Raw genomic sequence first — 16,239 nt, 5'->3', positions numbered from 1 at the left:
AGCAGTTTCTGACAGTGGGAGTACTGGAGAGAACAAATGGTGGGCACAGGAACAGGTAGGATTGGGTGAGATCTGGGGGATCTAGTGGTTTAGAAATGAGCTGTTTGCAGCACTGTGTTTATGCTCTTTCTCTGGCCCTTGCTTTTACAGGTGGGAACCTTCAGGAAAGTATTGCTGATTTAGATGAGGCTGCCAAGTGTGTATGCACATCTATGTGTAGAGTTAGTCACCTTTTCTTTGGGAAAAGCTGAGCCAACTGCATACCTTGTGTTTAGCATAGATCCAGACCTCCCTTTGCCTGTTGACTTTGTGCTTGCTCTGTAAGTTAATTGTGGGTGCTGTAAACCAACATCTTCTTAATCAGTGCAAGCGTTGGGAAGATGCTGTGTGGTGAGCTGGAAATGTTGCTGGTTAATGTATCTTGTGCTTTTTATCCCTTTCTGTCAGTTGTCTCTTCTTTTTACTGAGTCTGACTTTATCTGTACTTTATGTTGTCTGTTATGTCATTACAGAAGTTATCAGAACCTCTTTAATTTTAAATGTATGTTAAAATTCTAGATAACTGTGTTCTTTGGAATCTCATAACAGAAGCTGCTAGTCAGGCAGCAGGTGGAGGTCTGAAGTAAGAAATCTGTTCCTAGCTGTTACAGTGCAGATCAGAAATATGCATTCTGACTAATAAACGTGTTTATAGGCCCCTTCTATAACAAAACCAACCAAACAAATTTGAAACAATCTACTTGTAGGAGCTGCTGAATAAGAAAATGTCTTGTTTCAATCCTTCCATGTTGATTGAAAAGGGTGGTACTTGTCTGAGAGGTTGTTACCTGTGTGTGACATGAGTATCCTTTAGAGTTTGAAGAAACTGTTATTAAAGGAGTGTTTGTTACAGTGTTTGACCATCAAAGGCAGCCTGAGATACTGTATAGAAATTTGGGTCTAATTACAAAAAACTTTCATCTTAGTTTTAAAGAAGTGTAGAGAAGGAGTAAGAGCACTCAGGATTTGTACTGAAATATCTCATTATGGTGCAGCATACTTCCTTATGGTCTGTCTGAAGGACTACCTGCTGAGCTAATGAATGCAGTTAAGGTGCTAATAATTAGGTTGGAGTCACTGTTCTGGAATCCCTGCTTTTAATTTCATGTTACAATGCAAGGCATCTGGTGGCTTGCAAATCAAGTTCATAGGATGCTTTACAGTGTCCATCATATGGAGTAGATTCAGCTTTTTCCTGCCTGAGCTAGATTCAGAGATGTGTAAATGTTGCATTCCCTCTCTGATACATTCTCATCTGGTTGTATTTGTAATGTAAGGTTTTGCTTCTCAGGATGCCTGGAGAAATAGCAATGTTTGCACTTTTATTCTTTCAGTTGATACTTTACCTGGTTTAATTAACTGATAGAAAATATCATCCTGTTTCCTTGTCTTATGAACTAGTACAAATTTAGTTTGGTTATTTTTTTGATTTTCAATGAACAAACCTTCTTTCCTGCACATTTTTTTTCTGAACTGGTGAATTCATGTGAATTATTAACTACTTTCTCTTTCAATAATTACTTTCAAAATGCTGTCTCCATTTCTGTGGCAGTTGGCAATGACAACAGCTGATACCATTTTGAGAACATTCAAGTCTGATGCTAAATTATCATACCAAAATTGTTCTTAATTCTGAATTTTTTCTTTTGAGAAAGCAAACCTGGTCATGACATTCAGCTATTTAGTTTTCTCTTTATCATTCTCTAAGCTCAGACAGTTAAACTGGAGAAATCAGAAGGAACTAAGGAGACTGCCAGTGGATTGGTTGTCTCCTTTTTGTTGCCTTGGAAGATGTAAAGTTAATGAAATAGAACTTTTTCAGATGGTTTCATGTGTTAAAACTTGCTCATCATGACACATGATTTGGGATCAGGCATTAATGAGGAATGCATTTCAAGTAAAGTCACAAGTCAGGGCTTCCCTTACAACTTTATTTTGCCCAGTTAATGCAACATTGTACATGGAGGTATGTCAGCTCATAGCACCAGTGGATAATTTAGTTTTACCATGTGTAACATCATCTATTTTCAGTTTCGTATACCAAAGAAGAAAACAAACACCAAGTCAGAGGATGTCCAAGTTCAGTCCCCTTTGGCAAGGCTCCCAGGCTCCCACCATTGTGACTACCCTTTAAAAGAGGTAAAGAGAAGTTCTTCAGAGTGTAAAGTGCGTAGGAGAATGTTACATGAGGATTTGGTTTAGTTTTGGCTGGTTTTCTTCAACACCAAGTGTTGCCTTGTGACCCATAGCTAATCCAGACTGTCTTGAGAGAAGCAAGTGTGTAAGTCTGAAATCTGTTTACAAGCATACATTTACAGACATGGGAGTCTTAGTCTAAATAATTGAAAAGCAGTTTGTCTTTGGGTGTAGTTTGAAACTATCTTGAAAATCATTAATATAAAGGTAAATATGATATTTAATATTTTTTTTAGTTGATTGTCTTCTGACTGCTGAACTTTTAGGTTATATTCAGATCACTTATCAAACTTTTTGTGTTATAGAAATAACCTTTACATTGAGTTTTCAGTTATCCAGGAGCTTAAGCTTTTAAGAGAATATCTAAAGCACTCTATGCCTCTTGACAGAATTTTAGGTGCTAATACAGAAATAACTGTATTAAGACCAAAAGACTGTAAAAGTCTTATGGCATTTATCATAACTGAGTGTCTGGATCATCTCAGTCACATATAGAAGCAAATATTTGCCTCTGTAAATCTTTTCCAAATTTCATAAGCATTTCAAATATCAAGTGTTGGATACATACTTTGCTACTCTTGTTTCCTTCAGCTCAGCATCCAGAGTTTGTTGCTGGCTTTAGTGCTTTCAGAATCATGGGCAAACAGAGCTCCTCCCTCTCAGAGGAGGTTGAAAGGTGTAGTGAAGGAAGGTAGGAATTTCTCCTGACTTAGAGTAGTGGTAATGTGAACCAGGTCTCTTGGTAGGCCAGGTCATTTGAGAATGCTGCAGTAGAGACTTGCTGTGGGCTTGTGTTCTGTACTGGTGATGCTTTCAGTGAGCAGAGCCTCCAGTTGCAGTCAGGTTTTGAAATGGGAGCTGGTGTCTCCTATGGCTACAAGCAGCAACCTGTCTGCCTCTATAAAAATTATGATTTGAATGGTGAATTGGAAAATTCTTTATTTCCTGGACGTTGTCTAATTTTCTGTTTCTTATTTTTCCTACCTATGTCTATACATATTTCAAACTTTCCCATATATCAGGGGATTTCAAATGCTTTAAGCACTGCCTGGTTTTTACGTTCTACTTTAAAAGACTTGGTTGTGAGTTGTCAGAGGTTGCACCATGTTTGAGAAACTTTGTGTGGTTTTCAGTGATTCGGATGTACAGGTCTCTCCTGTGCTTGAACACCAGTGGTAGAAGATGAACTAGATGGTGTTGGAAGGCAGGAAGAGGGGAGAGCCCAGTCAAGTCAATTTCTTGCTGCCAACTTTAATAATGGGTTATTTTGCATTAGAGTTTATCCCTATGGTAGTGAACAGTTTGATTTGGGATGTGCCTTTCAGACTGGATTGAAGTTTATAGTGAACGCACAGACATGAACTTTACAGATGCCCTTTCAAACCACACTTAGTCAAAAATGAAGATAAGTTTGTCTGCTTTCAGCCCAAGTGCCATAATTTTCAAGCATCTCTTGGGTTTATTATATTTTAAATTTTAAGAAATAAGGAAGATTAGAAGGAGGGTTGGAGGTTTCTGGAATTGCAGCAATAACTGTTTTTTGGTAGGACTTCTTTTATTTAATTTGAAAATATGAGTACTTTCTGGTAAGGTAAGGGTATGTGGAAAAAATTAAGTCTTGCATTTCTGGGGTTTGCCAACCAAGTTACAAACCTTCAAAATGCTTTTCCTCTGAGAATTTTATATCCATATTGTAGCCTGGAAAATTTGCCTAAATGCACAGCATTGGCCTCTACTTTCTGCATCTTGTGTATTTGTGATTATGTGGAACAGGCCTAATATTTAAATCTGTGTTTGGTATAGTCCCTCTTGAAATTGGGAAGCAAAGGAATTGTCCTGTATATTTCTTCAGGAGAAAAAATTCTGTTCAAGATCAGGTGGTATATGGATGCTTTAAATCAAGCAAATTAATTATTTGCAAAATTGCTGTGTATGCTATTTATAACTTTGATATATTTGGTCAGTTGCATTGTTGCAGTGTCCCATTTTTCTGGTGCATTATCCATGATGACATAATCAGGTTTTTTTGAAATCTGCCAATTTTATTTGTTTTGTTTCAGTGGAGATTAAGTGCCAACAACAGAAAGCCTTCCACAAAAGGAAAAAGGCAAAGGGAATGCAACAGACACAGCTCTAATGATGAAGAATCAATTGGGTAAGAAGTCATCTCAAAATTAGTTTATCTCTGTTTGCATATTCAGAGTTTCACATCTTTCTTGAAGATTAGTGTCTCTGCTCTCTAGCTAATTATTGTGTCATGCAGAGATGGTTTTCAAGCTGTTGGGTGGCTCACCTTCAGAGAATCATGCTTCAGTGGTCTAATGGCAGCTGTAGCCTTTCCTTGGTGTAATATCAGCACAAGATCTGTGGCATTAGAGTGAGAGTGCTTACTAGAGGAATTACTGCTTGTTAACCTGCTTGGAGTCCTGAAAGGTGTTCGTTACTCTCTAAGTGTGAACTGTTATTCTAGCCCTAGATATCTTTAGATCTTTAAGAAACTTCCCAGAATTCTTTTTCTCATCCTTTTTTGTTCTGTAGGTCACACTCATTAGCCTAAGCTTTATCAACTCTTTAAAACAATTAAAATAGCCCTTAAACAATATGGTGATTAGTAGTGGAAGGAAGTAAAAAAAAAAAAAAAAAAAAGAGAGCTTTTTCACCTCTGTGTTACTGTCAAGGCACTTAAATTATTAAGACTGCTGATGTGCCACTTCTTTCTCTGTTGCCAAGAGCAAATGTCTTGATTTCTTTGAGATTATGGCAAATTATTGATGTGCTATTATAAGATAAAATCATCATCTTCAGAGTTATCAGCTAGGTAATTGTTTTATCCAAGGAAATTTTGAAGCTGTTTTTTCTGCAGTTGACAAATGGAAATAAAAATGTAGAACTAGATTTATTAGCAGGAGCTGGGAAACATAATGACTTTGTGACAAAACGAATGTTTGTCATAATGAAGCAGTTGTTATTCCCCAAATCACTTAATTCTAAATAAGTGAATAAGCATTCTCTGCTCTGTTTTCTGACTGCAAGTAAACTTGCCCATAACTGGTTTCTTCTCAGGAGAGGCTGTTAAAAACAAAGTGCACAGGTAATGAAAATGCAGGTGATTTTGGCACTGCTGACTTCTGTAGGTTTGTGGTTATGAATAGTCATTGTTTAGCCTGGTCTGTATATTCAGAATGCTTCAAAGTGTTGCAGGGAAGAGCTGAAATTGTAAAAGATGCTGAGTTTATTTTTCATACCTCCTCAGAGGCATAGCTGTCAGTTTACATGCACTTACCTCAAAAAGCTTCTGTCAGTAACTTTTAACTGAGGGAGCAGCTCACAGGGTCAACCTAACAGAATTTAATTGCAGTTTCCTGAATTTTATTTATGTTTTGACATGGTTGATGTGTGATGTCAAGATATCAATCTCTAGAAGTCTTTCAGTAAACTTTGAACTGATCTTTAAACATTGAGAAGTTTGGTTTCTTTAAAGCTACCTTTAGATCTGCTGTGTATTAATTTTCTGTTTATTTCAATATGCAAGAGACTTTCAAATAGCATTTATAGGTGTTCCATAATTTTTATACAAATAGTTAGCAGCAGAGTATTGAGAAATTATTTAGACTACAAAGAGACAGCAAGTATTTAGACATTAAACCTGTACATTTTTCAGTTCTTTGAAAAAAGATGTGTTTCTAGAGACTAGCTGGAACCTCTCTGTAAAGTAAATTTACTCTCCTGTCTGCAGTGAAGCTTGTACTAAGTGTTCCACTTGGGTAGTCAGTGTTTCTCAGTAAGTCAGAATCAACATGGGAACTTCATTGTGTAATAATTGGAAAGAGCACCCAGGTTCTAAAGAGGTGGTGTTTGTTGAGCAAGAGTCTGAGAACTGACAAAACTGTAAAGAGGAAGGAGTGACCTAGTGTGCTGCAAGTCTTTCTGATGCAATAGTTTTTATTCCCAGTGAGGAATTTTTCATTTGCATTACAAAGTAGAAAATAAATCTTTATTACAAACTCCTATTAGCTCCTGATATTTTTAAAGCAGTCTACTTTATTGATAGGAGCTAATATCAGGTGTTTAGGGAGATGTGTTGCTTCAGGACTGTTACTGTCACCAAATTTTAGTCATAAAGGACAAAGTAGATATATTAGCACAAACCTACAACTTCACATGGGGCTTTTTTAACTTCTGGATTACAAAATTTGGTAGTCAATTGCTTCTGTCAGCTGTGCTGTGGTGTGAGGTCATGGGGGTCTGTAGCAGCAACTGCAGCTGCTCTCACTTGTACAGCTCTGCTCCTGGGCTTGTGAAAGGATGAGTGTCAGGGCTTTGTCTGGGATCCCAGAGAGGGCTCCTGGGGTGGGTTAGTTCCCTAGTTAGGAGGGAGGGTGGAAGTTAAGATGTGTGCAGTTCCCTCAGGTCAAATGAAATTGGGCATTTCGTTACATGTTCAGTGAAACACGTGTTCCAGCTGAATCAGGTACTGACCCCGTAGCAGTCAGGTTTTTGTGGCAATCATTTGCATTTACCCTTGCCCTGCAAGAGCATTTGGTGAGTAATAACCTCCTAGTCCAGCAAAGCAAGGAGGTTCATAGGGATGCTGATGTTTTTGGGTCACTGACTTCTCATCAGTTGGTGAAAGGACAGGACCTTGAAGCTGAAGGAGGACAATCGAAAGGTTTCCTCACAGCAGGGTGTTGTCAGTGAATGCATCAATCAGAGATTCCCGTTAATGATAGTGTGTCATGTTATTCCTTTGGGCTCAGAAAGGGAGCTCCTGGGCTGTGCATGTGCTGCAGAAGCTCAGATAACTGAATACACATCAAGTCTATCAGTGGCTTTATTCTGTAGACACAGGACAGACCCTCAGCTTGTCTGAGAGCTGAGGGAACAACCCAACAAAACAGTACGTGATGTCTCACTGCCAAAATATTTATTTCCCAGAATTTGGGTTTACTAGTAAAAGAATATAGCCATGAAGACAGTGGTGTAGACAATTAATAGTAATTTAGTCCCAAATGAGCCAGTAGTCTCCTTGTCTCATTTTGATCACTTTCTAATACAAATTTGAATGAATTGCAGACAGCAGTTCCAGCACTGGTGTGTGTACACAATATGAACACTGGGTAGGGAGCTATATCAAGCAGCTGTGACTATTGTGTGAAATAAGGTCAAACATTTTCCCCAATGAGATATAAACAATAAGTTTTGTTCCTGTGGTTTATAAGGCAGGATATTTTTTCTATTGCCTGTGAAAAGCAAAATGAGACTTGTCAGGAGCAGCTAACAGCATTTTTCATAATATATTTTTTGTTTATTCCATCATTACATGCATAACTATGTTTTCATTACCTTTGCTTGTGTATTTTTTTCAGTTTTTGGGAGGTAGATGGGAGACTATGGTAGGTACTTGTTTTGGAAAGTAAAATAATTGTCTTTGGTTTTCCTTCACCAAGATGCCTCCAGTGTTACTGTTATGCAAATTACTTGCTGGGCCTGCTTGTGGGACTTGCTTTTAATGTATACTTTGCTTTTTTCTGTTTGACACTTACTTTAATATTTTGAAATGTCTTTTGCTGGAGTTGCTCACTTTATTCTGTGGACAGTTTAACAAATAATTTAGGGCTCTGTGTACCAACCACTGTTTACAGATCTACGGGCTGGCTTAGGTTTAGACTTTCCCTGAATCTATTGTACTCCCAGTCTTAGTGACATGATTTTCAAGAAACGCTGCCAGAGGCCATACTCCTTTTCGAAAGGGAAGCCATTGAAATCTCTTATGCTCCTTTTCTGCTCTGAAGGTTTGGTCATAACTGGTTCAAAATCTTCAGTCAAAACCTGGTGCCAGATATGAGGTGATTCCTTGGCCTTGTGCTGGCAAGTGTATACCATTGACATCCTGTTTTGTTGAAGGTTCCTCTCCTTGCATGGATTTCTAGTTCAAAGCTTGCTTCATGGTATGTGTGTGTGCTTGAAATTATAAGATCATTTTTACTAAAGTACTTGCCAAAAATCTAGAAACCCCATTTCAATCAAGAGAATGGGGAACATCACAAGTTCGGTTCCAAGTAACACTCAGTAAACCAAATTATATAGGAACCTGGAGCCTGCTAAGGTCTAGCCTGATATGTGAGCAAGGGATGTCAGACCTGAATTTTCAAGGTGGCCAGCAAACTATAGGTAGTGAAATTCTGATTCTGACTCCTTTGCCTCCTGCTGTGGACTTTTTCTGTCCATTAAGTTGTTTAAACACTCAACCTTGGAATATTTTCTGGTATCTTTACCAGTCTTGATCATGCATGGTCACAGTGTCTTTATTTTAATTATGTGTTCCCATTGGACTAATGAACTTGCTGTTTGAGCCTAAATTTAGTAAAATTTCATTCTGATATCATGTGTTTGAGAAACAAAAAGAAAAAGATATATAATTTCTGTAAGGTGGAACAATGAAAACTGAAATAATTGAGTTCTGGGAAATTGATAGCCTTGGTTTGTTTTTAGTCAGGAGAGCTGAAGTGTTCCATAGAGAATAGCACATTTATGTTGTCTCATGATCCCCTGCAATAATGGTTTTAAAACATATTTTTTAAGAAGAAGAAATTTTCTAGTTCACATCTGCATATTGCTATGGCTTACTTCTATGACTGTCCTCTATTTGGAGGAAAAACATAATTTAGTTACTTTAAGGTTTGATTTTTAATTTTGAGTCCTTTTGGAGGAGAAAGGGAAATAGCTTAGTTTTTCATTGCATCATCTGTTCTGGCATCCCAAGAGCTGAAGTGACTTCAGTTCTTTATTCTTCAGTAACTGGCCCTATAAAGTAGTTTGGGTGTTTCTTGTCTTTAGGGAAGAATTTTAAAGCAGAAGAGTGAATGTCTAGTTTCAAGTGATAACTTGTACAAATTTTCTTCATGAATTCTACCTTGAAATTTTCCTTAAGTGCTTGTTTCTGTAAATTTTCTTAACAGCCTAATAAGTTCTTGTGTAGCTGAATTTTTAAACTGATCATGTTTCTTAAATATATATATTCTCTAATTCCTTAAGTACTGCTTATTTATTTCTTATTTCTAATATACATTACAGTGGACAAACAACAAATGAAGTAAAAGTCTGGTTGCTTCTGGAGAAGTCCAGAAGAAAGCCAGAAGTTCTGATTTAGTGGGGATTTCTATAGGAAAATAAGTCTCTTGCTTCCTGTGCTGAATGAAGAGCACTTGCCAGATTGGGATGTGCTCACTAAGCTGTTGCAGTTGAGCTCCATTGTTTAAGACATTAATGTTACTAAACTGACCCCAGGACCTGTGTTCACTTTTTAAGCTTTTCAGTGATTAAAGCATATCTGGAAATGAAACTCCAGTCTCTGAATCCTTAGAGTGTTGAACAAGCCTCTCTGACATCTACAGTATTTGAGGCACGTTCTTGGAACTCTTTTTTGCATTAGGATTCACAGACTGTATGCAGAACTAGATGAAAGAAAATAAAGGGGAAGGCCTTTTCCAGATTGCATAAAACATTCTGGAGCACTACTGTGCTTTAGGTTGGTATTCAAGTGAGACTTTGCACATGTGGCTTTTTATTGTCTTCTCAGAGCCAATGGCTCACTTGATAAACCCAGGATTGTTTTTCCAACAACTAATTAGGACCAATCTGTTACATAACACTTTGTCCTGTGTCCATGTTCTTGCCGTCAGAGTGCCTTAAGTGGGTTTTGGGGTTCTTTTTTGTTGGTGCCTTTTCTTTGTCTTTTCAGATAAAGCCTTAGCTCTTTTCCATCAGTTTTTCTTTGCCAAACTTCTATCAGAAGTTCAGAGATAAAAGGAAACTGCCTTCACTTGAGCTTAAGTTCTTTAAGGAACCATTTAGATTTACAGTGCATTGTCTAGATAGTGGTCTCCAAAGTGTGGTGTGTACATAATAATTCACTGGGATACAGGAAGGAAATATTTTTGTACAATTACTAAATGTTTATATCATCTTGTATTCCTTTTAAAATTTCTATTTCTGTGTTTTACAACCACAGAATTGAGGTTGGAAAAGACCTTTAAGATCAACCTGTCACTAGTACCTCTCTGCAGATTTTAATTAAATAAACTTTGTAGAAGGCATGTGCTCAAAATACTTACTGCTGGTAGGGATGTGTGGCCAAAACATTTTGGAGACTGCTGGTTTGGGAAAGGTGTAGCAGAGCTCTAGGAGAAAGCAGCTCATGGCATACACATTGTGGCATTCAGGGGTGCAGAGATCTCATCAGGTTGACAGCCATCCACAGCTTCTGGGCATGTTGTCCAAGCTGTGGGTAGGAACATTTGTCCTTTCAGGTTCAGTGGAGGGTTGTGTGTCTTGTGTATATGGTAAGTAACGAGGGAGAGGAAATCCCAAGCTCAAGATTGAAAGAGTAAAATAAAACACTTATGTGGAACATCTGCCTCCATTTCATTGTGTTTCACTAGCATGGCAGTTCCAGACCTTATTTTAGGTGCAAGCATGTCTGTCCTTCAGCAACAAAAGTTTCCATGCCACACCTGTATTTGCCACTGGTACCATGTAACCAGGCTGCTGAGCTGAAGGCAGCATGTCAGTGGGACAATTACTGCTGCTTGCAGATGTAAACACACTGGGGAACAGCAGCCCTTTGCTTAAGAAATGTTACTGTAGCATGTGTGTAACAGCCATGTGAGTAGTAAGGTTTTTTCCCTAGCTATTAAAAAGAGATTTACTCTAGAGTGAGAACATGTTTTTTTGTTAGGCAAGACATGCAGTAGGAAAAAAACCCCAATTCTTGTTTCAGTAATCTTTAAAACCCAAAAAGTTAGCCTGAACTTCAGTGTCTTCATAGGACCTGCTCTTGGAAAACAAGTCTAGTTCTCAGAGGTTTGAAAATAAAGTAAATCCTGATGAATCATCTATGATCTATAATGCTTATCAGCTTATAAATTCAATAAGCTGGAGTTCAAGTCCTGCCATTAGGTTGCCACCACCTTATGCAGCACTACAGGCTGGGGAAAGAGGGGCTGGAAAGATGCCTGGTGGAAAAGGCCTTAGTGGTGCTGTCAACAGCAGGTGAAAATGAGCCAGAGTTTGCCCAGGTGGTCAAGAAGGCCGGTGACACCTGGCCTGTGTCAGCAGGACCAGGGCAGTGATTGAAGGCCACACCTTGAGTGCTGTGTCCAATTCTGGGCCCCTCACTAAATGAAAGATGTTGAAGTGTTGGAGCAAGTCCACAGAAGGACAGTGGAGCTGGTGAAGGATCTGGAACATAATTCCTTTGAGGAGCAGCTGAGGGAACTGGGCTTGTTCAGCCTGAAGAAAAGAAGGCTGAAGGAAGACCTTATCACACTCTAGAACTGCATAAAAAGAGGTTGTGGTAAGGTGGGTGTTGGTCTCTTCTCCAAGACAACCAGTGACAGGACAAAGGGACATGTACTCAAGTTGTGCCAGGGAGATTCAAGTTGGATATCAAGAAAAATTTATTCACTGAAGGAGTGGTTAAGCACTGGAATAGCCTGCCCAGGGAGGTGGTAGAGTCACCATCCCTGAAAGTGTTCAAAGGCAAGTACATGGCACTTTGCAGCATGATTTAGTGGGCATGGTGGTATGCAGTTGAAGACTTGTTATCTTGGAGATCTTTTCCAATCCTTATGAGTCTGTAAGAAAACTGTCCCAAGTTACTGACCATAATGCAGGTTAATTCTTTATGTGAAGACTTCAGTACCCATCTAGCAGAACTACCAAAGTATAGATACTTTTTTAAAAGAACTTCAGTAGAGTGTTTTTACTGACTTTGTAATTCAGAGTTTTAAGTAATATGTTTAGTGAAATTGAATAGAGATAATTGGAGCTTCGGAACTGGGAGATTTGTAATAACTTCTTTTTTTCCCCAGCAACATCATAATTAATCTGTCATATGGGAACAAATAATATTCCTGGCTTTAAAATAAGATGACATAAAATGAGTGTATGTTTTCATGTCCTGCAAATGGTCAAGCATACACTTTCAGAATGGCTTGTAAGGCCATAGTGACACCACTTCCAACATTTTGTGATAACAAGATGTACCAAAATTTCCATTTCAGTGTTTCTGCACTGAAAGTTTACCTCTTTAGAATGGCATATGGTTATGTCATCATTCATACCAGAAGGAGAAACCTTGCAAGGCTGCCCTGATCAAAAGATGAGTTTGTGGTTGCTCTTCTCCAAAGAGAACTGCTTTGTAAATTGCCAGGGAAGTGACCTTAATTCTCTAAGGTATGATGTAGAGACAGCAAACTCATAGAACATCTTTGTTGAATTCATATGACTTAAAAAGTTCTCAGCACCCTATTATTAACGTATTGTTATATGTATGGCAGGCAACCCAAAGTTATCTTGACGAATGTCCTGAGGATGAAAATAGGAAGAAAATACATACAGGCGCAACCTAAAACTGGTGTTAATTTTTCTGATGCTGGCAAGCTGCAGTCAGATCAAGCACCCTCATCATCTGCTGCCAGCGTAAAGATATGGCAGATTTTAAATCCTACTCTCCAAAGTCTTTTTCTGTCTAAAAGGTATGTTGTCTTTGCCTTATGTCACTAAACAAAATAATTTTCCTTGCAGTTATTTCTTGATGAGAAAGTGTTCTTTATTGTGCCACAGTTTCCTTCTTCATGAACTGTATTTTGTCTCACTTCACTGAATTCACTTGTACCTGGTTCCTTTTGATAATCATTGAGAGATGGTGCCAGGCATACTTTAGTGTTTTTTCTGATCAAATGGCTTCTAGAGGGTCCTGTACTGTCAAGACCAATTAATTATGGTTTAGCCATTGGACTCTCAAAATGTTTGGCTTTTTTTTTATTCTCATGAAAAGAATGCACTTGAATTTAACTGAAGTGCTTTTCTAAGAGGAGATACCAAGGTGTATTTTCACTGTTACTGCTTTAGACTACTCATGAGAATAGGAAAATTGGCATAAATCATCAGAAGAAGAGCATATCAAGTCTAGTATCTTCTTTGCAGACCTGCAAGCAATGGTCAATTGTAGATGTTCAGGGAAAAGCATGGTTAGAGTGAATGCTTTATTCTCTGGATTTTCTGTTGAGCTTCTGATAACAGTTTAGGGGCTTCCTTTATTGGAGGTTACGTCCAGTCTACATGTTTTTCAGTCTTAAAATTTTCATCTTTAAGTTGTATCTCTTGATTGTTTATCCCCAGTGGGTCTCTGAAATTGTGTCTGAAGGTAGCCTTCTGATGAAAAGCAAATTTATGTCTTGCAAGAGGAGATCTGAGTGTTCTCCAGACATCACAGCATCTGTGCTGGAGTGTGCTCTGTGGATGAACACAGACAACAGGAGAATTATGCAGTCAATATTCAAAAGGCAGTGTTGTTCAAAACATATTCAAAAGGGCCATAACCTTACAACCTAATCCAAAATAAATTGCAATGGAAGTGGTAGCATTTAAATCCCAGTCTGAGGAAGGAAGTGGATATGGGCTATACAACAAGCTGGCTGCTGTGACATTGTATGAAGTAAGTTGAGCTGCTCTTGCACATTGTGTGCGTGTTCAGGTAGGAATTGCATCTTTATATTTCTGCTTGGCTTATTTTTGATGCTTGTCTGTTTTAACACTTGCAGGTATTTTTCTGGGTCTTGCAATACTGTAGAGTGCTACCTCATATCTGAGGACTGGAATAAAATCTAATGCTACCTTTTGTGTGCATGCTAGTTTTCTACCTGTTTACTAGGTGCTTTAGAAAATATGTTCTGTTTTACTGGAGGCTTCTTGTTCACAGGAAAATCAAGATTGTTTGTTCCAGAGTTCTGACAAATGTGTACAGATACTGCATGAAAGCTGTTTAGAGAGAAATATTTACCAGTTTTTAAACTGCAGGATATGTTAGAGGCAATGCAGTGTGCATAGTATCTGGCTAAGGTAAAATTATAAAATTACATGGCTAGTTTTCTTACCTTTTGTGTTTACCTGTTTTTCTTGTACTTTAATGGGATTTTTTTTTTTTTTGGCCTCTAAGGGACTAAGAATATTGATGTTTAATTATCAAGCCTGTAGGATACATGGATTTAACAAGAAGCTTGTTTCTCTAGATTGCAGTGCAGTACTTATGGTTTACTGTTGTATGTATGGCAGGCAACCCAAAGTTATCTTGACGAACGTCCTGAGTACGAAAATTGGAAGAAAGTACATAGACAGCCACGTAATAATTGATGCAAATTTACCTGCTGCAGACAAATTGCAATCGGGTCAACTCCCCTCATCAGCTGTTGCCAGCCTACAGACATGTCAAATATTAAGTTCTCCTCATGAAAGTTCTTTTCTTTCTGAAAGGTATGTTACTCACTGCTGATTTTGCCAGTCTTCCTGAAATGACGTAACTTCCCAATGGAAAAGAATTTCCCTGAAACAGCTTTTGTTCTACTCTTTTCTTGGACCAGGAGATCAGTTTCCTGAGTGCAAATTAACATGCTTCTCCAATGAGACATTTTAACATTGCATTTGTTCTGGTTTGCTGGACCTGGTGTTAAAAGGCTGCTTTTCTTTCTTAGAAGGAATTTCTGTTTGCAGTGATTGCACTGCTTTGATTTGGGAAGAAACACAAGTAATTCTAACACATCTAAGTTGGTTTTGTGTCCAGAACCAAAATCTCGCTTTCTTGTTGGTGTTGCTGTGTTCTAGCATGATTTCAAGTAACTTTTTTTGCAAAATATCTCCAAATTCCTCTCTGTAATAATTAATTTCTTACCACATTAACCCACGGGTGGTGTCAATATTCCTAACAGGGTGGCATTGGTTAAGGGCTCTGCGTGTCCTCCTACCACTTAACATCTACTTTTCATCTTTTCCTATATTTAGGTTGACTGAGCATCACAGTAATGTTTGACAAATAAACTAGCAGAAATCAGGTATTAGAATTAGATAACACCTGTTTTGGTCTAAGGTGGCTGTTGCATTCAAAGCAAGCTGCCTCTGTTTGTCTTTATGGCTACAACAGCAAATTTTCCACAGGGAAAAATAGGAAATTCTGAGGAAGACGGTAGAAGGATGAAGAGAATAATGATGTGAGGTTTTTTTTGAAGGCAGGAGTTATTAAAAGTTCCCAGGTTGAAACTGAGAGAAGCCAGTCATATTCCTCATTCTGATACATCAACATCTTAGGGAGCTGAAATTAATAGCAATTTTTTTTTCCTACAGAATTGCCCATTGCTGCTTACATTAACCTGACAGAGCTGCAATTTAAATGAGATTTAGAGAGAACAGTTTATTAGGCTGTCTCATTTTAAAGTATCATATTTTTTACTAATAATTTTCTGTGACTTAAGGCTGGCTGAAGTGTGGGGTGTTCATTTGGATTGTTGTGCATTTAGGTTTTTGGTTTTTTTTGTTTTGTTTTATTGCAAAATAAGACTAATTTTTAGTATCCGATTTTTTAACTTTCTAAAGTTTGGATGATGGGAGGTAGTGGAATTATAGAGAGAAAAACATGAACTCTTGTATTTAATGCTCTAAATCTGAGGGTACGTCTTGTGTATTTTTTCTGGCTCATATCTAGAGCACAATATTCTATATTAAGCACAATAATGGTTTGAGCTAGTAATTTTTTTAGTAGTTAGGATGACTTTTCACTCTTCCCCAGTGAATAGCACTTTAGTGCAATTTGTAATAGATACAGTATGGGAAATGGAGAATTGAGGAGTTATTTCAACTAAGTCATGGCTTGATCCTGGTCACCTGTCTGTAAGTAAAGCCAGTGCACTGCATACACTTGGCACTGATTCCTTTGAGGTCTCTTCTTTGGAGGAGAATAATAAAACTCCCCTCTTGTAAGTGTTATATATGCACATGATCATACAGAGAGTCTTTTGTACCATCAGAGTAGCCAGAATGCATGCTGAAAATTGTGCTAGTTTTGTACTCTGGAAATTTCAGCTCAAGTTAAAGAATTGTGTGTCATCAGAACAGGATGGTAATAAATTAACTTATCTCTACCAGCTGGAACTTACTGCCAGCTCCCCCTTT

At 38.0% G+C, this 16,239-nt stretch overlaps 1 protein-coding gene across 6 annotated transcripts in view; it reads left to right on the top strand.

Annotated features, from left to right (window-relative positions):
* The window catches only part of SENP7 (SUMO specific peptidase 7), a 43,235-nt gene that overhangs the window by 1,772 nt on the left and 25,224 nt on the right, over nucleotides 1-16,239 (top strand). For 3 of the 6 annotated variants that reach the window (XM_054270299.1, XM_054270296.1, XM_054270297.1), the window contains exons 3-7: nucleotides 2,071-2,178; nucleotides 4,296-4,390; nucleotides 7,602-7,628; nucleotides 12,576-12,773; nucleotides 14,353-14,550. In XM_054270299.1, the coding sequence (XP_054126274.1) occupies nucleotides 2,071-2,178; nucleotides 4,296-4,390; nucleotides 7,602-7,628; nucleotides 12,576-12,773; nucleotides 14,353-14,550 (626 nt within the window). The remainder of the gene's footprint in view (nucleotides 1-2,070; nucleotides 2,179-4,295; nucleotides 4,391-7,601; nucleotides 7,629-12,575; nucleotides 12,774-14,352; nucleotides 14,551-16,239) is intronic. The other 3 variants (XM_054270300.1, XM_054270298.1, XM_054270301.1) reach the window with 3 other exon arrangements.

The sequence above is a fragment of the Melozone crissalis genome, unplaced genomic scaffold (genome assembly GCF_028551555.1).
Source record: "Melozone crissalis strain CALT ecotype California unplaced genomic scaffold, PUWL_Pcris_2 ptg000009l_1, whole genome shotgun sequence".
NCBI lineage: Eukaryota > Metazoa > Chordata > Aves > Passeriformes > Passerellidae > Melozone > Melozone crissalis.
Note: the sequence above shows the minus strand (reverse complement) of the source record. Positions and strands in the feature narration are given on the sequence as shown.